The sequence below is a fragment of the Drosophila willistoni genome, assembly GCF_018902025.1.
Source record: "Drosophila willistoni isolate 14030-0811.24 chromosome XR unlocalized genomic scaffold, UCI_dwil_1.1 Seg105, whole genome shotgun sequence".
NCBI classification, from domain to species: domain Eukaryota; kingdom Metazoa; phylum Arthropoda; class Insecta; order Diptera; family Drosophilidae; genus Drosophila; species Drosophila willistoni.
The window spans coordinates 1,193,004-1,217,002 of NW_025814054.1; the positions used below are offsets into that span (position 1 = coordinate 1,193,004).

The 23,999-nt window shown below is 36.9% G+C and overlaps 2 protein-coding genes across 9 annotated transcripts in view; both read left to right on the plus strand.

Annotated features, from left to right (window-relative positions):
* Positions 1-294: 294 nt before the first annotated feature.
* Positions 295-11,295, plus strand: LOC6645014 (SEC14 domain and spectrin repeat-containing protein 1-B). Of its 2 annotated transcripts, none has more exons than XM_047011722.1 (10): positions 295-336; positions 2,634-2,899; positions 4,330-4,525; positions 4,607-4,720; positions 4,787-4,961; positions 6,322-7,065; positions 7,155-7,519; positions 7,632-8,128; positions 9,981-10,263; positions 10,452-11,295. In XM_047011722.1, the coding sequence occupies exons 2-10, from the start codon at positions 2,733-2,735 to the stop codon at positions 11,058-11,060; spliced, it is 3,150 nt and encodes a 1,049-aa protein (XP_046867678.1). In that variant the 5' UTR covers positions 295-336; positions 2,634-2,732; the 3' UTR covers positions 11,061-11,295. The 2 variants fall into 2 exon arrangements, with proteins under 2 accessions (XP_046867678.1, XP_002067766.1); XM_002067730.4 differs by lacking the exon at positions 295-336 and adding an exon at positions 489-516.
* A 6,318-nt stretch (positions 11,296-17,613) lies between these two features.
* Positions 17,614-23,999, plus strand: part of LOC6645015 (muscle M-line assembly protein unc-89) — a 31,214-nt gene continuing 24,828 nt past the window's right edge. For all 7 annotated transcript variants that reach the window (XM_023177231.1, XM_023177234.1, XM_023177235.1 and 4 more), the window contains exon 1: positions 17,614-17,943. In XM_023177231.1, coding sequence (XP_023032999.1) covers positions 17,677-17,943 — 267 coding nt within the window. In that variant the 5' untranslated portion in view covers positions 17,614-17,676. The remainder of the gene's footprint in view (positions 17,944-23,999) is intronic.

The following is a 23,999-nucleotide window of genomic DNA, read 5'->3' on the forward strand; positions in this document are numbered from 1 at the left end:
TCACTCATATATCAACAAAACCAAAAAAACAAAAAAAGGGGCAAAACGTGCAAGTAATCAGCCAGAGTGCAGTGCAGTGCAGGAGAAAAAACACCAGAGAGAAAAACTACAATCGTCATGAATTGATATGCGGCAAAACAAAAAAAAAAAAACACACACACACACACACATACAAAACACTGGCAAACAGCTGACACGCGATCCAACAGCAACATCGAACTTGCAACCGAGCTCCGTAGACAGATCCAAACTTGGCTCACAGATTATTCAGTCAAGTTAGTTGAGCGCATGAACTCTACGAAGACAGAGCGAGAGAGTGGGGATCGGGTCCGATCGGTACGGAATGAAATGGTTCGGTTAGAGTGATAGAAGAAATTAATAAACGTATCTCAATAGATCGTATTATATGTTTATTGAAGAGTAACTCGTAACTCTTTCTCGAATTTTGTGTTATTTTTGTTTTTTTTTTGTTCTGACATATTTCAAGTGCCAATTTTGTTTTTTCTTTGATGAAAAGTAAGAGACAGAGCACAATTCACATTTAAAAAACTTTGATCAACAAGAAATTAAAGACAAATTACAACATAAAATAACTGTGAACTGGAAACATTTGTCAGCTGTTAAAACAAATTTTTATGAAGAAATGTTAATGACTTTTTGTTGTTTGATTGTTATTGTTGTTGTTGTTGTTGTTGTTGTTGTTGCTGCTGTTGTTGGCTTGGCTGTCAGTTGAACTTTTCAATTAATTTAAAAGCCCCTCGACATTCATTTTCGCTTGCCCCGCATAGATCTTATCGTCATATCATAAAACAAAAACCAAACCAAACCAAACCAAAAATATATATAAAAGACAGAAACAACAACAACAACAAAAAAAAGTTTAAAAAGAGTTCTCAAGAAAGTTTAGGAAACAAACGGTTCATGGTGTGTGTGTGTTTTTTTTGTTTGGTTTTTATTTTTGTGTGTGTTTTCTTTCTCTTTCTCTAGGTTATTTTGTCTATTTTAGTAGCATTTTTTACTTGCCCCAGCCTAAAAGGTGTGCCGAAGTAAAAAGTTAAACGAAAAAAAAAAAATCAAAATAAAAAGGGGGCATTACGAGCCCGCGGGGGTTTCAATTTTCTGCTACCTTTTTTCGTTTTTTTTTCTTTTCTTTTGCAAGCTTAACGCAGTCGTAATAACTCTTTTTACATTTATTTATAATATTTTTCATTGTTTTTTTTTTGTTTTAGCCTGACATTTGAAACCTGAAATAATGAAGTTGAAGTTGACGTTAAAGTTGTTTTTGCAAGTTTGACATTAATTGAAATTCAATGCGCAGTGCAAGCTAGCAAGAAAGAGACAGCATAATAGGGGGCTGGGGTAGCGGTTAGTGGGGTACAAGAAAGAAAACCGCTAACCTAACTTGACAATTATTAAGCCAGCTTCCTTCTGCTGCAGTTGCCCCACCATTAGCAAGTGACTGAAACAGGTTGCCTTTTAGTTATTTTTACAGTGTAGTGCAAATTGCTTTGCCTCAAACATAGAAGAGAATCCCATAAACAGAGGGCTATAGCATAAATAATGCCAATAAAGACGTACCATTTGATACTCTAGATAAAACCAATTTGCTGTCAAAAACTAAATAGATACATCGACAAAGTATAATGTATTTACTTCTGATCTGAAATTATTAGGACTTACCATGAATTTGGCAATCATTAACTAGCTTGAGACTATTGACAATCAAACTGATGAAACTGATACTTTCTGGAATATATTTCCCACCTCTCTAGTTTAATATACATATTTATTTCGTTTACCTTTAGCATACTTTCTAAACTTTAATTTTTTTATTAGACGCATATCTGTACTTTTTTTGGACTGTCTCCTTCTGTCTGAATTTGATTGCCAAACTGATATACTTTACTTGGGCAAAGGGTATTTAAAAAACGGAGCAAGTTTCAACTAAAGTATACAAGAGATGGAGGAAGAGAAACCACTTACGCATAACTGTAAGATAGACTTGAGGAAAAACAGGATTTCTTTTCTTTACTCTTTTTTTTTTTTTTTGCAAGTGAAAGAATGCCTCAAGTGAGTGAGTGAGTAAGATGGAGTCAGTTAGAGCGAAGTGGAGTTAGTTGTGGGGAAGTGAAATATATATATTAACCGGCCTCTCCCCTTATCAGTTAATGAAAATTAACTTCAAGATGGCATAGAAAAAGTTTACCGGCCTTTCAATATGTGTCAAAAAGCAAGAAAAAAAATGTGCGCAAAAAAAAAAACACACACACATACAAAAAAGAAAGAAAAACCAAATTGGAATTTTTCCATTAGCCTGTAAGACCAAAGCAAACCTCTTAAAATAGTGAAAATCATGTGGAGAGCTGAAACTTTAGCTGCAACTTGTCAAACATGTTTACCCCCCTCCGACCTCCAGATCCCCGACAACCGTCTAACCATGTGTCCCCTTCAGGCATAGACTGCGGCATTTGGAAATGCATTGTGCAGCAAACAACACCAACAACAACAACAGCAACAATATAACTGTGACTCGTATTAATTTTCAAACAAAAAACAATCTTAAAAAGAAAAATCTGAAAATCTTAAAGAAAAAAAACGTTTGTTTTGTTTTTTTTTCGGTTCATCCTCAATAGAAATGACTGTTTCATTCAGCAATTAAAGAAGAAACCGACAACCATAGATCCATCCATTCATCCATCCATCTATCCAACGATAGTCCCATCACATCTGAGATGGAGGAGGACGTGTTGAATGCCCTGCAAACTCGCAGTGTTTATCTTTCTGGGGGCTTCGATCGCCAGAAGCGAATCATATTCATAGTAAATGCATTTAATGATCTACAAATGTGGAATCGCAGATGTCTGCAGTTGGCTTTGGACTATCTCAAACGTTCGCTCAGGTGAGATATCATGGTTACCATCTTTAGTGGGAAAGAAAAAAAAAGAAAGAAGTAAAAAGTGCCGCCAGCTAATTAACATATGGCCGAAATATGCAAATAACCCGCAGATGATATACGCTTTTACATTATATTTTAGACTTTTCATTAGCTATGGTGCATGGTATAAGGTATGAAAGAGAGAGAGAGAGAAATAGAGAAAGATAATAAAAAGGCCTAAGAGCTATGCTGATAGTCAAAGATGTTGACAATATCTGGCCATTCATATGCTAATCCTATCTATAGAACTTCTTTTTTAACTGTTTGAAGGCAAAAGATATTTTTCATGAGTTTGACAAATTTTGATCGAGTATTAATAGAAAATACATATGTGTTAGGTATACGACTAAAGAAATACTCTTTCATTTAAAAAGATACAGCATAAGATGTCTTCTTCTGAGTTATACCCTTTCTTTTATATCAATTCTACATAGAACAATTTAATCACATTTGATATAAAAGTTTCTTCAATAACATCATGTTCTATATTTATTGTAACTTTACACTGATTTTGTTAATTTTTTCAATAATTTAAAGCCAGTGGAATAATTTTCAGTATTTTTTTTCTCGCTGTGTAGATTTGGTTCCCGATTCCTGTTAATCTGTATTAATATTTTTCATCTTATTGTACTCTAAGTAGGCCAGGTGAAACTTGTTTTTACAATCAATTCAAATTTTAGATAGAACATTAAGAAATATTTTTACTCAACAAAGTAACAACTAAGAACTAAAAACGTATTTAAAATGTAACTGAAAAAGTATCTGAAACGTAATCTATCCATACATATAGCAAATCAAAAGAATTGAATTAATAATTGTAGTTACTAAATAAGTAATTTAAAATGCAACGAATAGTAATTAAATTAGTAATTGAAAATAAGCCGTATAGTAACTAAATACTTATGATAATAAACATTTATATGTTTGTATATCTATACCTAAATTAGAACGTTAGAAGTAAAAAAAGTATTGCAATTACTTGAGTAACTAAACATTCTGTACTTTTACTGAACTAAGAATACATTTCAACTCGCTGTTAGGCCCATAATCAGCACCATTTGATAGATCTTAAATGATTTTTAGTCTGTCTATTGTTTGCCTAGTTTTTATTTGTTTATTAGCACAACAAGAAAATTATTTAATTTTATGAGCCACAATGAAAAGACGAAGAAAAAACGAAATGAATTATGGATACATTTTTTATAGTGATCAATCAAAAAGTCTGGCATTAGGTCACAAAAGAAACAAACGAACGAACAAAACCAAAGCCTAAGCAAAGTTGTTAATTAAAATTTAAACTGGCAACCCAATCAAGAGATTTCTGTTTACCCCCGCTCTATTCCCAAATCCCCCACAAAATCTTTTAACTTTTCCTTTATCTGTCTTTCGGGCAGTGCTTCGATCTTGCAAAACGGTGTCAGCGTGATAGTAAATGCCCAAGAGACCAGCTCCCGTATCTCACGGCAACATGTGCGTGAGATCTATGCTTTATTTGGTGGCGATATAAGCGTAGATTTGTATCTAGTCAGATCGGAGGGTTTCTGGGAAAAGCATGTGGAGCCATGCGCCAAATCTCAAATCAAAGGCGAGGTAAGTTGGCTTTAACCTAGATTTTTTTCCACTCCGCCACGATTAAGGAGTAATTTTCTTGCCCGTTTTCCCCCTTGGCAGCCCTTGGTTTTGTCGAAGGCACGGCTGGCCAAGTATGTAGAGCCTAACAATTTGCCCGAGGAACTGGGCGGTAACCTGCAATTCAATTATGATCTGTGGCTGCAGCAGCGCAAGGTAAGCAACAGAAATTGAAATTGAGTTGCATTTAATTTGGTTTTTATTTTTTCCTTTTTTTTGCAGTCAATTGATGAATTCACCAAGACTCATGCTCAGACTTTGGCTGGGATGGAGCAGTTGCTGAAACTTTTAAGTGGCAACAAATCCCTGAGACCAACGGAAGCGGATGTTGAGCTAAAGAAAAGCGCCCAGTTGCATACCCACGTTCAGCGTAGTATTGAGTCTGCGATTGAAATGGGTAAGAAGTCTTCCAAACAAGTTCAATTCAAAGTGTGCAAGTTTGTTGCCTCAGTCTTTCGTTTTTCGTTTTTCGAACGGCGGATGAGAAGAGCTCTGACAGCAATTAACATAATTTCAATGCCCTCTCTCGTTCAACGCCGACGACAAAACGACAAACGAGTTGCCAGTTACGGTCTATAATAGGGAAAGGGGCGAAAAGGGGGGCACGCAGAACCACCATGTGACAAGTAAATCACAAACAGCATTGATTTTTTTTGTGCGTATTTCAATTAGAAATCATAAAAGAAAAAAAAATGTGTTTGCCAAACTTGTTTCTGTTTTTTTTTTTTCTTTTTCACGATTCGTGTTCGTGTTTATCAACTGATTGTTTTTGACACTAAATAACATTGAAAAGTTCTCTTAATGGAGCCAGGGTTTTTACACATTTTCAACTTAAGGTTTTAATTGCTTGCGTGGGCTAAATTTGTGTTATCTTTAATTGGTTTTCAATATTTAAGTTCAATCAATAATTAAGTTTAATCTAACTACAGAAATTAAAAGCACAATTAAATATCTAGTTTAAATTTCTCACAGCTTTTGAGAATTTTTTTTTGAGAAAACTTTTGTTTCAATTTGAAACTGTTATATATTTCCCATTAATCATACTATCAATTATAATTTCAGTCAACTTATAGTTATCTTTTCCGTCTAGGCATTCTGAGGCATTTTATTGATTCTGTGTCGAATCAAACGAATGAACTTTTAAATTTGACTCGAAATTCTAAAAGACAAAAACTCTCACTTTTTTAAATAATTGAGATTCTCAAGAGAAACCTAATTAAGTTGACTTTCGGGGTCTTTTTTTTTTTTTGTTTTTGCGGTTTCAGGCAGTCGGAATATTTGCGGTTAGCATAAAAGAATTTGCAAAAAAAAGGGCAGATCGCATTGCGATCATGTATACATAGTTGATCGAACTTTGTTTCATATTGCCTGCACTTATGAAATGCTTGAACTGTAGCTATTGTCAGAGTATTGAAAACGAGTAGACAGACATGCAGAGAGTTGCTATTGTTGTTGTGGTTGAATGGCATGTGTGTGTGGGTGCGACTATAAAATGAAAATCGTGACCTTTCACTTGGCGGCTATAAAAATCATTGATGCGCAACGAAAACTGGCACATGCCAACGCTCCGACTAGACAGAGTGACTTCTAGACCAGGAAGGGATTTCACTTTTTCTTTATCGAAACGTAACATAACCTCTCTCTCACAGTTGAAATGAAAATGTGTTAATAAAGAGGGCTTTCATTGAAACTAATGCGACAACCTTTTATTTTTTTATATTTTGTTTTGTTTTTTACACACATTTCTCTTTGCTCAGGTAATGCGATCTTGGCTCGCTTTAACGAGGTCTATGAAACGCCACAAGCGGCCGCACCTGTTGCTCCACAAGCAGCAGCAAGCGCAGCAGAGACAACAATAACCACCTCTCCCGCCGTCCTCGTGGCTGCCGCCGGTGGTAAACCCGCATTGCCACCCGACCTCGTCTGTGAGCGTGCCCGCATCGAGTTGAGGTTGAATGAGATCGAAAAGAAACAAACAGCCATACGGACCGCTTGGCTGGAGTTACTTAGATCGTTGCGAGAGGCACGCGAGCTTAGTACTTTGGAGGAGGGCGTGGCCTTTGTCACCAACTGGATTTTACAGCAGGCCGAACAACTGCTCAGCCGGCAACGTAGCGTGGGCAGGGATGTACGAGCCTGTGAGACACTGCGGGCGGCCCATGATCAATTAGAAATGGAATGCCGTGATACCTATGGCTGCTATGCCGAACTTCTTTACAAAATCGAGCAATTTGTCAAAGAGCGCACCGAGAAATTATCCGTGTGCCAGGATTTGTTATCCCAAAGGGATTTTATGCAATTTGTTTGCCGTTCGTTTGCCAAACGTTTGGAAAGGCGGCGTAACATTTTGATGACTGCTTTGCGTTATCATCGGCTGCTCGAACAATTTGAAGAGCTTCTGATCACTGGACAACATGTGATGGAGGTGGATAGTCGATCTCTGCAATGGCCAGAGGCCGAACAAATGCTTATGCAATTGAAGAGTAATCAACAAATGATGGGTAAGTCATGGTCTATTAAACGATCGCACTGAGAGAGAAAGAGTGTGAGAGAGAGAGAGAGAGTTCTTCATTCAAACTTGTTCGCACAGCTCTGGTCGAACGCGAACTTGTTCGCGAGGGCGAAAAACTAAGCGATATGCTTGCCATGCCGGTGAAAGATGCCTTGGGCCGTGACCTCCAGCTGGATTATAGCAACGACATTGCCCAGCTGCGACGCCAGCTCGACGCGAGTCGTGAGCGACGACAGCTGTGCGGACAGCGTCTGGCATTGCAGCGGCTCACCTTGGAGCAGGTGACCCACATCCATGCCTATGAGGAAGATGCAAGACGTGCACTGGATTGGCTGGGCGAGTTATATGCCGTCTTGTTGCGGTGTCACTCACATGTTGGCTGCAACATACACGAGATTCAGCTGCAGAAGGATGAGCTTCAGGGTTTCGAGGAAACCGGACGGGTGAGTTTTGTTTATATATGTATATATTTGTTTTTGTTTTTTATTTTTTCGGCGGTGCAAGCAAGTTTTCGGCTAACTGTTCTCCTATTCTCTGACTCTTTCTTTCTTGCAGAGCATTTACAACTATGGTTGCCAGTTAGTGGAGGCATCGCAGACTTTACGTCTGTGCTGCAAACTAGCACTGTCCGATCCTGAACTCATTTCCCAGCAATTGCAGCACACCTGGCATAGCCTTCAATCGATAGCCCAAGAGCAAATGACACGACTGCGTGTCTCAGCTGTATTCCATCGCAGTGTGGAGGCATACTATCGCCAATTGAGGGAATTGCGACCCCTGCTCACCCAGGAATTGGCCACTCAGCTGCATCAGCAGCAACGGCAGCAACATAATCGCAGCAGCAGCGGCATAAGCAGCGATGCGGATGCGGATCTTTCACCCGAACTATCACCGGTTTATAAAACTCTGGGTGAATTACCAGCCCGTTTGCAGCGTCATTTAATGGCCCGGGAACAGCTACTAGTGGAAGTGGGTCGCATGGTCCGACTGGGTAGACTTCTCAAGAAACGTTTGAAGGAGCCGTTCATCTTGGACTCTCTAACTGGCAAGAGGTAAGTAAAGTGAATAGTCTCTTCCAGCAGTTGCGTGAGCTGCGTGAGGATTGGCCGAAGCTCATTCATTATGCTCTACACATAGATTCTCGAATCACGTAAAGCAAATGTCAGGCGTATAAAGAAAAAAACAAAATAATGCCGACAACACAACCAACGACAACGAATTTCACTCAAATCTCTTAAAATACACTCAACATTAGACGCTGCCACGAAAAGGAATAGAACCACTAATAAGTTCTTAAAACAAGACTAATGTGACGAACAAATAAATACTCTTAGAAATGGGGGGAACAAAAATATGACTGAGCTGTCGTTAACCTAATATTCTTTAATTGGCATAATGTCTTTATGAAGGGATCTTCTCTAATTGTAAAACTGTTAACTATAGAAATAGTTCCTACCTAAGTAAGTTTTTTAACTTTTTGGACAATCAGTTAAGTAAGACACTACAAAGTTCTTCGTGAACTGCAAATAGTCTTTGACAGAGTATAGAAATAAATTTTTGACAGAATAAAACAAATGACAAGCGGCGAGGAAAAAACAAAAACAACACAGTAGAGGCGACCGAGCGGACTTTTCCTTCATCCACAGCCCATCCACAGAACGACAGTCTATTTCGGTGCGTGGTCCAGCGTAGTGCGTGACGGGAACGGAGCAAAAAGGCAAAAAAAAAATACGAAACAAAAAAGTGGCGCGTCGGTTTGTGGTTCAGATAGATATATATATGTATATATGTACATATATACGATATATATAATAGTGAGAGCAACTGTCAAGTTGTCAAATTAATGGAACATTCATAGAGAGAGAGAAAGAGAGTGGGAAGAGGAAGGCAACTGCTGGAACAAAAACTAAAATATCCAACGTGGAATTGGGTTAAAGAGTAGCAAAGATTTGGTGTTAATTTTAGAAGTGTCTTCATACTTCACCACCACCCCCTTTCTCACTTGTTTGTGGCCCCCCCGCCAAAAACTGAACAATTATAATAATCCACAATTATCGGAGTGATTGGCCGCGAGCCAAACGCGTGTTTCAACTATTGCGTCAAAGTAATTGTCTTCATCCCTAAGGAGGAGGCGCCAGAACAGCAAAAGTATACTTGCTATAGGCAAGGGGGGCTCATACATACATAAATGTTTGCCAGATTTCGTAATTTGTTTGCCAAGAAGGCCGATGAGGAGACAATAGAGGCGGCAACCACAATGCCGGAAGTGCCCAGCATTGTGGTAGACGAGCCGCCCAAAGAAGATGATGAGCCAAAGGAACGTCATCAAATTGCCAGCCTTACTGTTCATAATATCACATCTTGTGCTCCATTGGCCAGTGAGGAAGAGGATCTCTATAGTAGTAATGGCCATGAGGAAAGTCTAAGCGATTCCACGAATGAGTTATCAAAACTCTTGGAAGCCATCAATGAATCAACCAAATTGCCCGAATTAAGCTCTGAAGATAATGACGAAGACGGCGATGATGCTGAGGCTGATGGGGATTATGATGATGATGATGATGAAACTGCCAGCACTTCAAGTGTCAAAACGAAAATAGCCAAAGCTTCTATCGAACGTGATATCATACTAGAGGAGGATGAGGAGGGGGAGGAGGACGAGAAACAAATTGACGAAGATAATGTGGATAAAGACGATAATGTGCAACACAGTCTCGACAAGATCAAGGCCCTAATACGTAATGATAGCGAAACATATCCTCAAAGTGATTATACAGACAATGACACCGAAGAACCAACACCCTCGCATTCACGCACTGCTTCAATGGACTCGGAAGCGGAAGCAGTAGTAGCTGCTGGTCTACAATTGCAACTAGATAACTCACATTTCACTCCCGATTTCAGTGTTGTGGCCGATGAGCTACCCTTGGACAGCAGTCCAAGTCCCTTGCATGACAGTGGTCGCACCAGTAGTGCGGGCAGCGAAGCTCTTAGTGGTGAAACATCGCCACCGGCTACTCTAAAGATTCTACCAACTGGTAGCAATGAATTGGCCTGTGCTGCAATAACCCATAAACTAAGCGCCATTGCCGAGGTGGCCGAATCTTTGGATGCTGTTATCCGAGATGTTCAGCAAGAGGGCGAAGTCGATGGTCCCAGTAATAGTAAGAAGCTGGGTAATATTGAGGTGAGCAAAACATTTCTGAAAATATCTAATTTCCATAGATTTTAAGCTGATTTAAGTCTATGAGTTGTAATCTAAATTGCAAATCTATCTCAGAACTAGTTGTAATTTCCTAAACCTTAGTTAACAGATCTTGAGCCAGTTTTATGTGTTAACTAATTTAATATTTATATGTATTATTCAATTGTAAGGATTGGCAATCCCGTTCCACCGAAGATGAATCTTTTGCCACTGCGTCTGAGGGAAACTTCACACCGAATTCGCACTCATCATCATTTCAAACGGCCTCTGGACGAACCAGCTCGTATATAGGCTCAGCCAAGAATTCCTTTGACGAGGCCGATGACTCAACACTGAGCACATTTGAAATACCAGAACTACCACAATCACCAGTGCATAATATGTCCTTTGATAGTTCCGAGTTGAGCTATTTTTCGGCTCAACAGCCAAGCAAGGCGGATGATCAGGATAGTGTGGCCGGAGTGGCCGATTTGCATAGTCAAAGTGTGACTCCCACGCCCGATGATGAGCAGCAACAGCTGCGTCCCATGCCACAGCCCATCGAATCTGATAGTGAGCTAGAAGGTTTTGGTTTAGCCTCTGGCATTACCACCGAATTGGCACCCAGTGTATCCACAGCCCATACGCCAGAGGTGAGTGCGAATTGTCGCAATGCTCCAACTTCAGCTACAGCTACAGCTCCTACTACTAACTCCAACGAATCGAAGCCGCCTGCCTCGTGGCGACGCAGCAAATATTACGAAAATATAACTAAACAAACGATCAAGGGATTCCTTTGAAATATCCAAGAGAACAGACAGATCGGAAAAACCCTGACTGCCTGTCCCGCCATTTATGTATGCCTGCCCAATTAACAATCCTCGAGCCATTTGCTTTTCCAACATCAGTCTTGCCATTCATTTAAATTAGTTGGCATATTATTCATGTTTTCTCTCATCTCTATTCATTTGAAATTAGTCTATTTTAGCTCATGAGCTAAAAGAAAAGTTTTTTTTTGGCTTTTGTTTTTTATTTCCTTTTTTTTTTTGTGTGTGCATGTTTAAAGTTTTATTTTAAATTATTATGTTAGCTGAAATTTAGTTTTTAAACAAAATATTGCCTGCAAAATGATTAGAGAATTCCAAAATATAAATTATCTAAATATGTACGAAATTTATTTATTATACACATTTAGTTATTTAATCTTTTTAATCTTTTAAATGTTTCACAAAACTGTTTGGCCATTAACCTTAAATTCAAAATATTCCAGAAATATAAAATACTTATTTAAAAAAAATTCCTTACAGTCACAATATAATAAACAAAATATATAACTTAATCAATAAATTTAAACCAATTTATGATATTTAAATCTTTTTTAACTTGAAACTTTTCAGCAAAAAAGAGAGAAAACCAAAAACCAAATGGTAAAATTAATTTGTTGCATACTTTTGGGCTGGGCATACAAATTTATCTCTATCTATAAAACATGTGCAGATGCCAGGGCTGCGTAGATGCACTGCTTGTTTGGGATCGTTTTTAGTTCTGACTGATACATTTTTATTTTATTTTATTATTATTTTATTTATTGAAAAAAAAAACAAACTACTCGTTGACCTATTCGATGTAGATAATAAATATAAATATATTTTTTTCTATTTAATATAAAAAATTCCTTTCCAATATTTATAAACTAAATGACTAAATTTAAACAAAGTTACAGTAGAATATAAAATGGAATAGAATAGAATAACGATAATTTTGTCTGAAATAGATTCATGTCGTTTATTTCATAAATGCGTTATATGTGTAATGCTTATACATTTTGTTGCTAAAAGGCTACATGTTGCATTTAAATGTTAAAATGTGTTTGAATATTCGTATCTTCTAGCTTAAACTAGAAAATCTTCGAGAAGTTGGACAGTTTCGATAAATCCTTAAAAAAAAACCCCCTCGGAAATTACTAAATTTCATTAGCTGATCGACCACATTCCATTAATATCTTCTACATCCCTTAATCGAAATCGAAAATATAAGATGTTGTTATTGATTCATTTGCCGATTCGATGCCAATTTAAATGAGCATCATGTTATGCATTAGCTAAAGAAAGACAAGCCTAAAATTTAATCTCATGCCTAATCGAGCAGTTGGTGAATAATTACTAATCGTTTGTATATACCCTGCTAAATAAAGTATTTGTACTTCCCAATGGTCTTCGTTCAGCTTCTATGTGATCTACTCATATAAATATGTCCATAAACCACGCGAAGACTAAAATATAACTAATATATGTACATATGTGTACAATGGATTTGTAGTTCTTGTTTTACATTTCACATTGAACTCAGCATCAGAGTATCAAGAATTCGTCGAGTATGATTTCCTTCTTCTTACATATAAACTCTGTGGGTGGTTTTTGGTTTTTGCCTAAACACTTCAAGTGCTGCTCAATTATGAGAAATGTGATATGTCAAAAAGGAGAAAGAGGATGGGATGTGGCACTACTCTGGGTAGCATGAGGGTCGTTCGAGTGGCTCATTAATCTCAATTAAAATGCAATAAATAATTTCAAGTTCTATTGTATGTTTTATGGGTGATGGTGGTTTCTAGATGGGAAAACAAAGAAAATCCATTGATCTGGAAATTATAAAAATTTTCTGTATTTGTAACTTGCCATTTTCACAGAAAAATCCATCTTTTTTTTTGCTCTACTCGCGTCTCTAGTTTATTTGGTTTTCTGATTTGATTTTCGCCTGAGCGCAGATTTCGTGACGGCGCTGAAAAAATAATTCAATAAATTTTTCGTTGTTGATAGCTCAAAAAGAAAAATAATAATAAGACAAAAAGTTTGATTGGTGCAGCAACTGCTGCCACGGCTGAGGCGGCGGCTGCATGCAACGGAACGGCACGGCTCAGCACGAACACGAGAAAAAGAATTGCATTCGCAGTGGCCGCAGCGGCCTTCCCGCGAAGTCGCTTGCCTCTCAGAGTCAGAGTCAGTGTAAGAATCGTTGGCTAAAGTCGAAAATGTAAGGCCAAAACATTGCCTGCCACACGCATTTCGGACGCTCAAGTAGCGGAAAATACTTCGACGCAGTCGATGATGAAGTGCAGCCAGCAAGAGGCATACTAGATGGGAGGGTGGAACCGTCTTGCATGTAAGATTCATAGCAGCCAAGGGGTCGGAGAGGTCCGTCTTGAATGCGGGCGGGCGGGATAGTTCATGGCCGCTTGTTGCCTTCTATTAAGACACGATGATGATGATGATGATAATAATGATAATGATGATGATGATAATGATGATGCAGCCAGGTTGCTGTTCCCCGAACATAGCCACCTCCCTTCATCCCTCCCTTACCTCATTGTCCCCTGATCTTTGCCTACTCTGTTGTTCTGCTATTAAAGTACCCATAGCTGCACTTCAGCACATTGTGGTCGGATATACCCTGCATTTATATGTCACACTTGGAGCATTTTGGCACTTGACCATGCCAACTGAACTCGCAACAAGCTTTCAAAGCTGTAAAATATTTTGGGACTAATCGTTTATACAGCTATTATAATTTATTTATTGCAAATAAGTTAACCGATTCATGGGAAGGGAACTGAGAAATGGAAATTTTCACTTCACGATAATTTAATTCTTAAATTGCTAAAATTCCAAATGTCAAACAAATTTCCCCCCAAATTGGTCGGTTACAACCGCCGACTCCAACTTTAATATTAAAGGAACATTAACAATAATAATTCAAATTTGTACAATTACTTTGAAATTATCTCATGGAATATAAATTTTTCAAATTGTGGAATTCTTATAAAAATTTAAATATGCTTCGATATCTGTTATTTAAGTTATTTCAATATCGTCAGTTATCTTTGGATGATTTGTTAAAAAATGTTTCTTAAGCTATAGCCAAACTTTTTAGGAACTTTCGAATAACAATTTTCAATATCTTAAGTTGAATGTATGCAGGGTATCCAGGTGGTCCAATATATTGTATATTTGAAATGACGCTGTTGCTTGCTGTTCTTGTGATTGGTGAAAAGCCGGGCGCAGGGCATTAAAAATTGAAATCATGAATTAACGACGCACCGAATGCCAAGAGCACTTGTTTATTTATGTCGCCGGCCCTCTTCGACCGCCAACCACCGCCAGCCAGGGTCTCTTTCCCGCCTGCCCCGCAAAACCACCGGGTCTCTCCCAAGTTTGAGCCGGCTTTTTGTCGAAACTTAGCTTAATGCAAGAGAGAGAGAGAGAGAGAGAGAGAGAGAGAGAGGGAGAGAGCGAGTAAGTTAGAGACAGAGAGTGAGAGATCGAGTTGGAGGGACAGACAATAAGAAAGAGTGTGAGGAGTAGCGAGTGTGTTTGTAGAAAGATGATCGAAAGCATGGGCCGAGCGAGCGAAACGGTTAAACATCTGCTTGAGGCTTCGCGAGAGTGACTTCTCTCGCGCTTCTCTCGCATAGTGATCTCAGCAGGCATTTGGGGGGCTGGCTGGGCCTCCCAGTCTATGCCTTTTGGTCAGTCTTGTTCGAAGTTCGCGTCGTTCCGGTTGTTCGGCAAGCGGCGCACGGGTTCTGCGCTATACGTTTTCAATATTTTTGAATTTTTTATTTGTTGTTGTTATTGTTGGATGTTTTGTTTTTCTCTCTCTCAAAATACATATCCTTAACCTGAGATTCGGAAAATTCAAAATATGTGCGAATAATTCTTCTGTTTTTTTTTCGAAAATATGTAAATAAATTTATGGAACATGAACAATAAATTTGTTGGGCCGCTAGAAAACTTTGATGGCTATCATATAATATTATTATTATTGTTAGTTTCATGTGGTTCCATAATTTTTGCTTTTATTTTGCAATTTGGTTCTGTTTCGTTTTGTGGGTTTTTTTCTTTTTTGACTAATGTGTTCTAAATTTGTTGTTGTTGTTGCTCCCACAGATTTTCTCAGGTCTGTCAAAAATTAGTTGGCTGCGACCCCCAAACAAAAATCAGAAGAAAAAAAAAAACATTTCTATCTATCTAAAAACAAAAACAAAACGAAACCTAAATTAAATGTTGACATAGAAAATGCAAAAAAAAAAACAGAAAGAAGAAAAAACATAATTTATAAACAGTATATCTATATACATATTATTTGGCAAGTTGATTCATTAAACAATTTTGAAATGGGCAAAAGTTAAATGAAATTTTTCTTAGGCCTAATCAATTGAATTTACAAACAAACTTAGTTATTTTTTAACAAAAATTTAAAAATCAAAAAAAAAGTTGCATCTGATGAATACTTAAACACAGATTAGAATTGATTCAAAATCATATCTTATTCAAATACATGATCAACAAATCAAACAAGAAACAAATGACAATGCATTCAGGGAAGTGCCTAATAAATTTGCACAAAATTTACAAGAAATCTATGAAAATGTCAAAAAAAAAAGGCAACATTCTCTGAAATTTAAAAGCGATTCAATAAATTGTGAAAGTTTTCATAAAGTTTGCTTAATTTCTAACTTTTAATTCCATTATTTACTTAGAGATTTTTTTAAAAATATTTTCATTAATCTTATCTACAGTGTTTAAAAAACAGTTAGTTAAATCTTTCCTGTTTAAGGCCAATATATACAAATGTGTAGATCAAAGTTTTTGAGAGACGTATGTAATGTTTCAAAAATATGTGAGCTTCGAAAATTCATGGGGGCCCCACCCATTATTCTTGCCTTGGCATGTGTTCTTCCAAAAAGGCATTTCCTATATATTACTTGGCGCGTCGCATACTGTAAACTTTTATAGTTTTTTTTTTTTTTCTATCTGTGATTTCTTGTTGGTATTATTTCTTAGATACTTATTTTTAGCTACCGAAAAAAAAGTACAATTAAAATAGTTTACATTTACGCTGGCCCAGTCAGTCAGCCGGCAGCAGGCAGGAGGCTATTAAAAATTGAATTGAAAGCATGATTACCTAATACATACAAGAAAGACGGCTGCTTGCAAACTCATACTGCTGCTCCTCCTACCATGCTCAGACGTATGCGTCGTATACGTAATATTTCAATAATACACCTATAAATTGGAATAACAAAACAAAATATATTGAATAGAAAAACTAACAAAAAAAATTACAAATTTCTGCCAATGCAATTGGCACATGTTGTTCAGCGTACCCTCACCCCCACTGTCCCTCTCTCATGTGTTCCTTAGAAAATGTATCTTTGTGATACAAATGATTAGCTTGACGCACATCCGCGAGTATCTGTATCTGGGGTAAAACAACAGTTTAGACGCAAAGAAAACGCAAAAATTTTTACTCAATAGTTTTGTGTTAAAAATAGCACAAATTGAGCATTGTCATCGAATCAGAGAAGAGGTCGAAGGGGATGAGGCTGGGGTAGGTGGCATATTGTACACGCAGCAGCAGCATCAAAGGCAATTTCTCAGGCTCAATATGCAAAAACACAGATACACACATAGAAAAAAAAAGTGTGAGAGTATATAGAATACGAACACACACACACACACACACACATATGTACCTTCTTATATATGTATATATATATAGACATTGTTGTGCTTAGTGTACAATAATAAACAGCCAGAGAGCATGAAGTCATAGCCGATTTATTTGCAAAATGTTCGCTGGTAGTCAATATACATAAATAAAAATGAACAACTAAGCTAATACCCTCTACTAAAGCCACATCTGTAAACGCATTACTATATCTTCTCTCTTCATAGCCAAGATCTAGAAGCCCTAATTATATGTTAAAATAGTTTCAGATAAAATTCAATTTCAAATAAGTAGTTAAATAATGTGATCTGACAATGGTCGCCATTTGTAGGAGCTTGAAGTTAAAGTCTATCATGACGAAACACAGTCTAAATATGACAGAAATTCTGCCGACCTTAGGCTACCCTGTATCCCCTCTCTGTAGAGGGTATATAGAAAATGTATTTTAATTTTTTTTTCTTATTTTTCGGGTTCTACGTGAGACCCGCTATGAGCTCGTCAGACGATCGCCGGCGTTGATAGCGCTCGCAACGAAACAAAAATCGCAAAACGAACCACAACAAAAACCAAAATAAAAAAAAAAAACAAAACGAACCCAAAAACTAACAATTTTTTTTTTGTATTCTTTTTTTTTTGTGTGCTTGTCTCTTGGAAGTTGAAAACAAGAAAAAAATAAAACACAAAATGTACATCAAGTAAAGCTAACTTAAAGGAGAAGCGCGCGCGTGCAAATAGAAAACAAAAGAAAACTAAACGAGAAAGATTAAAAAACCGCCCACACACAACAAAACACAAACACACACAACAACATAGCCGCTAAGCCGACAACAATAACAACAACAACAACAGCAACGACAACAACAACAACACCACTCACAACACACATACATCACATCACCCGCTTCGACCATGGAACACCGACAAACCATAGACTCATCGATGTCTTCGCTCTACTCGGCTGCCTCCTCAAGTCGCCAGCCCCAACAACACCAACACCAACAACAACAACATCAACAACAATCCCAGCTAGATGCCTTCAATTATTCAGCAACAATGTCATCATTATCGCCAACGCCAAGCCAGGCCATGTCCACAACCTCGTCCCTACGAGCCACCACCATTGGCACAGTTGTTGTCCGATGTGGACCCATCCAACTGGTGATAGCGCTATTGCAAGTGAGTTGTAGACACTGTCACCACGACCACTATCAAAACCATGGAGTCAACATCTCTATATCTATCTATCTATCTATCTATATGTTTGTTCGGAGAAGATGAGAGAGGTTTTCAACAAACAATTCAAAATTGAATTATTTCACACAAGATAAAAAAATATTGAATAGTTAAATTCCAATACCAATAGAAATGAACGAGAGTACATTTTTTTGCAGGTGCTAATATGCTGATTGATGCTAATTTCACTTATGATTCACTTTTGCTCTGACCAATCGTTTGGTTTTTCTTCTCAATGCCATCACTTTGAGTTATTCTTAGCCCTTTCGGACGTCTGTCATAAGTTGACATAGAGCATTTTTTCTTTATCGATTTTTGGCCCAACATTAATCTTAATGAAAATTGGCAATTAGTTTATATAAGGCAAGCAGAGCCAAAAGTTTGTTTTTGGCAACGTTTAAGAAATGACCATAATTAATGTTTCAAAAAGAATTTTAAATGCTAAAAAAAAATGGGATTTAAATTAGTGTGGCTGCATATTTTGAAAAAGTAAAAGCCAAAATGGGTAAATTTTGATATTCGTAGCCAAAGTATACAAACATTTATATTGATAAATAAAGATTAAAGGAAAGGTGTCTCAACATATGTTTCATAAAGAATGTTAAATGCTGTAAATAATGAATATTCAAATTAATGTGGCTGCATACTTTCAAAAAATATTAGTTTTGATACATAGCTAAAACAGATAAATGATGTAACTTTTGAGATTTTTATGATGTAACTGCAACTTATAGCATGGAGGTCTTCTCTGTTATGCTAGAGAAAAGTGCTGAGAACTAAGCTCGAGAAAATAAACCAATTATTCCAATTAGTTGCTCGACTTTGATCGATCGTGGTATTATGTATGTAGTCTTTTATAATGATTTCAATGTTTCAATCACAATTATAGATATATATATACCTATATATATTGTATGAAGACTTTTGTTTGCCTTTTCTTGTTTGCGTTTCGTTTTGAACCAAAATTCCTACTCTGCCCCCGACCCCTAAAGCTATAAGTCAAATATTTGTCTATTAACGCCACATCTATGAATCTAATAATGCCCAAAACTGGATTTAAACCGGCTTCAACAATTTCCGCGCCAATTAGCACAAGAAAAAAACATACACACAAACCCCAAAAAACCCGAAACCTAAACTGAACACAACAAAAAACTAAACAACGAAAGCAAAAGTTGTGTTGATAGCAGTTATAAATATTTCAAACTACATAAAAACAAAAAGGTTCAAGGTTGTTTGTCTGACATCAGAAGCGTTCTAACGTGACAAAAGAAATGTATCTGCAAGATACTTTTTAACAATTAGGCGCAGCTGCTGACTACCTATGTCTATACCTACCTGCTGCTGTCTGGCTCCAAAAACAAAAAAAAAACCGCAGAATCTCTCCAAAATGCAGAGAAACTTTTGGGCCTTTCTCACACACACACACACACACACATTGGTGTGTGCGTGTAAAGGCCTCAACTTGAGATTGTTTGAACTTGAGTTCGTTTTTGTTTTTGGGTGAAGCTCTACAAGTTTGCTGTTCTTCTCTCTGGCCATTCAATAATTATAGGCAGCGATGATTCTTTTTTTTTTTAGCTTTTTTCTGGCACTTCATCTTCCTCTTTTTGTTTTTATTCATTCAACCACTTTGTGCCACTTTTTTCGGGCACAAAAAAAAAACACGCACACAAAACTGAGAAAAAAGTAAAACGAAACCAAAAATTGTACAAAAATTTCGCCTCATTTTCCATTCTCAAAGCGCTCCATGTGTTAAACATTTGATTTGATTTACAATTTTTTGCTCTTCCTTTCAATACTTGTTATTGCCCTTACAAACGAAAGGTATACTCAATAAGTTAAGACTTTTGCACAAAAACCAGAAGGGAATAGAATCGTTGATTAGGACTTGAGATTTATTTCTCAAGTTAAAAATCGGATGAACCAGTTGCCAATTTAGTAATGGTTAAAAATCTCAGAAATTTGTTATTTTTGATAATAATTTTAAGTTCTCGTCCAGAATAGATCCCAAAGATAATTGAATCGAACTGCCAATTTGTGTTGTAACCAAATTCAATGAAAGGGAATACAGCATTCATTGTTAGTGACCATTATTTCTTTGATTTGGATTGAAATGTCTGCAAAATTCATGAGTCAGTCGAAAACATTTTGTTTCAAGCTTTTCAACACCGATATATATATAGAAATTTCCATGAAATGAAAATTCATTGAATGCTTTTAGACCCTGCCAAAAAAAAAAATAGAAAAAAATAATTTAAATTTCCGCTCTCATGCTTAGAAACAAAAAAATGTAATTGAAAACTGAAAAATTTACCTGTTGGTCTCACCAACAAAAAAAGTGTTGAAAATCAACACGAGCGAGTTTCTCTCAGGTAAACAAATTAGCCGAATGACGGCAGAGAACGGGGAGAAGGCGGACCACAGCCGAAAATTGAAATGAAACAAAAAAAAAACGCGTAAAAATAAATATACATATTCCTCAACAAAAGCAAACAGATGTACAACAATAACAATAACAACAACAATATCATAAAGAAGCGTGCCACATAGATACATTATGTTCGATGAGCTCAGTTCTCTTTTTTTGGAGAGTTTATACTGTACAGCGGAAACCCGCACAAAAGTAATAGTTTTTCAAGCATAAGATAGACAAAAAACAACAATAAGTTTTTCACCGAGTTTAGTTTAGGCAACTATGCAAATATGTCAAAGTTTTCTATTTCCAAATGGAACATTTCTTTTATGCAACATAGATAGATAGTTTTGACCCTCTGGGAAAGTTGGTTTTATTTCTTAACTGTAGACAATTTTCTTAGACATGAAAATTATGCAAAGATATTTTTCATTTATCAAGTCGAGTTAAAGTTAAAGTCTCTCTACAGTGTTCTTTTTTGTACCGATATTTGTATACCCTTTGAAACCAAAAGATTACCAATTCCCTCAACTTTTGCAAATTGCTTCTCATTGAAAACTTTTTGCTCTTCTATGGTGCTTTTTTTTTGAATTGACATTTGAATGACAGCTAAATACTATAATTATTCAATGATTAGGTACATAATCAAGCATTGGCAATGAAAACTCAATTTGAAATGCAGATTAACATTGAATTGAATTTGTTAAATGAATTATAAACTAAAAGCAACTTGGACTTTATTGTACAACTAGCTAAATTAAATATTTAAAATAATTCTAACTAAGCCGACATAATGAAGGCAATAGTTGTTAATTAATAAAAAAAATGTTGCACAGCAGAGAGAGAGAGAGAGAGAGAGCGAGAAATTGTTGAAATTAGTAATCGTATTTTGTACTTAAGAATGATAATGCTTAGCATAGATTTTTTCATTGAACAGTAATTGCTAATGGTTTAATGGAAATCATTTCGACGATCTTTGAAATTTCGGTTGAGAAATGTGGGAAGACGATCTGGATATACATGCATACATATTAAATGCCTATTTATAGATGCATTTCCCAACATCATCATCATCTCATCATCTATGTGATTAAATTGATGCTGTTAATTAATTTGTTGATTAAAAACTTTCAGTTTCGCCTATTAAATGTTTAGTCAAGCCCATAGGACCATAGCACATGGCCCATATATAATGTGGAATCCCACACGATTTACAAACAACATCATTTTGACCCGTTAGTCTCAGTCGTGTCCCATATTGATGCCCATGTCTAACAACATCAACAACAACAACTATTAAAAAGTAGAAAAAACTAATTTCATTTCATTTCTTGGGCAAGAAGGCATCAATCTCAATGAGTTTCTTTTGGTAAGATTTACGCAAATCTTTCAAAAGAAAAGCCATACATTTTTATCGCAATAGGTTTTTTCCGTTTTACCAAATTATTTACAAGTGGAAACTGTATGTGCTTGTGCGTGTGTGTTGGTATTTTCAGCCTGCTTACAAAATATGTGTGTTCCTTTTTTCTTTCCTTCATGTTTTCTTGGTCAGCGGAGCTAAATGCGAAAGCAATTAAAAGTAAGCGAGGCAATGGAGAATCAACTTCAAAGAGATTTACAATGTTTGTTTAGCCATACTCTCTAAATAAATAGTGAATGGAGCAACCATTTCCACTCCTCCACCCCCACATCACAATTGCCACATAATTGAATCAAATGCGCGAAACTAATTTGGCATTAGCATTTTGGAGTAGTACGAAAAAGCAATTGGGGCGAAAAGAAAAGCAGCAGAAGAAGGCTCTTCTCCTCATTGGATCGGATGCGATTTGCTCTGATTTGCAAAAGAAGAAGAAGAAGAAAAAAAGCTAACTCTAATTGAATTTATGGCATTTTCATTTGTAAAAGTCGCAGATTTTCACCCATAAATTGCTTAGACATATGAGCATATACTTATGTATGCATCTCTTTCTATCTCTCAAACTATCTCTCTCTCTCTCTCTCTTCCTCTCTATCTATTGTGTGTGTGTGTGTGTATGTATGTTAGTGAGTGTGAGTTATGTGCCTGGCGTCGTCGTTTTGGGCCCGGCGTGGGTGAAACGGCTGCAGCTGCGCAAAACAGCCCAAAGATACAAAGATACACCAAGGCAGACCGGCAGACAGAAACACACATAGTAAAGAGTTAGAGGGCGGCTGGCGAAGCGAGAGGGGGCTGAATCGGGTGGTAAAGAAAGCCAAGGCAAAAAGAAATGTTTACGACGCTTGCCAGGCACATAAATTTACGCATGAAAAGCTTGCGCGGCATACCTCTTCGAATCGCACTTGGACTTTTAGTGGGTGAAGTAAAAGGAAAGTAGTTGCGAGGGGGGAAATTGGGTGTAAGGGGTGCTGGTAGGGAGCAACAACTCTTGAGGGCTGCAATGTTCAAAGTCACTGCTTTGTGATTTGTCACTGTGATTTATGATTCTCTGACTATGGATTATGTTTAGCTAATGGAAAAGGAATGTTAACCATCACATGCCATGTACCCGATTTCTGAACATAGATACCCGATTTCTATATCTTATTTCTGATATTTGCACTCTGTAAAGTGTTTTCACGTCATTTACGTCCTTTCGTTATACAAAAATATTCTACTTTGACTTTACAATAATGAATTACAATTTGTCTTGGAAAGAAATTAAATAAAAGTACTAGATTAGTTAAATTAAGCCTTTTAATTTTATAAATGGTCAATAAAAACTCAATTCCCAAATATTTCCCGGAATTGAAATTTTAAAATAATATATTTTTTGATGTAGACGACATTTGAACCGAGATGCTGACCTTGGCCTTTTTAACCTAACTAATTTCAGAGATGATCGATCATCTGTAGTCTAGACCAGTCTTCAATGTGGCAAAAATGAATTTGTTACAGAGAACTTTTGAAACTTGCCCATTTTTAGTTGAAGAGAAATCATTTTGGTGTTCGCATCATTGCAAACATGATTCACATGAGGCGTTCATTATTGAATGTAGTTAAAAATCACAACTTTTCACAACGATTTCACCAACAACGACAACAACGCATTGACTATAAATCTAATCAATGATTGGAATGAATTCCAACCCTAACTGACAGTAGAAGTAGTAACCAAACACCACCAACACCAAAAGGTGGCGGCGGTATGGCTGGCTGACGTTGTCAACATCGCCAAAACGCTAAAATAATGTATTCTATGCGCAGACGAGCGCAGCAAAGATGCCAAAGACCTAAAGAGCCAGAGAGCCGGTCTTTGGTTTTGGTTTTTATATTTGTATATATGTATGTATACGGCTTGTCTATCAGTTGGACTTAATGCAACGCTCCTACTTAGCGTAGCTGACAAAACAGTTTGGCACGCACTGATTGATAAACGAAGAAGGAAACAGAGGAGGAGTAGCTGTTCAGTTTAGATGAAGGTGAAGGTGGAGAGATGCCAGGGATGGAACGGAACGGAGGAGAGTAACCAGCACCCAGTGGGGCATAAATTTTGCCAGCGCCAGTTGCCAGTTGCGGCATACCTAAAAAAAAAAAAAAGAGGATCTCCAGCTGCCGTTGCCATGG

Excerpts from the sequence above, each read along its gene's own strand:
- LOC6645014 (XM_047011722.1), top strand. The coding sequence starts at position 2,733 with ATGGAGGAGGACGTGTTGAATGCCCTGCAAACTCGCAGTGTTTATCTT. Across the intron at positions 4,526-4,606 it reads AATCTCAAATCAAAGGCGAG|CCCTTGGTTTTGTCGAAGGC; the intron begins GTAAGTTGGCTT and ends CCCCCTTGGCAG. Across the intron at positions 7,066-7,154 it reads GAGTAATCAACAAATGATGG|CTCTGGTCGAACGCGAACTT; the intron begins GTAAGTCATGGT and ends TTGTTCGCACAG.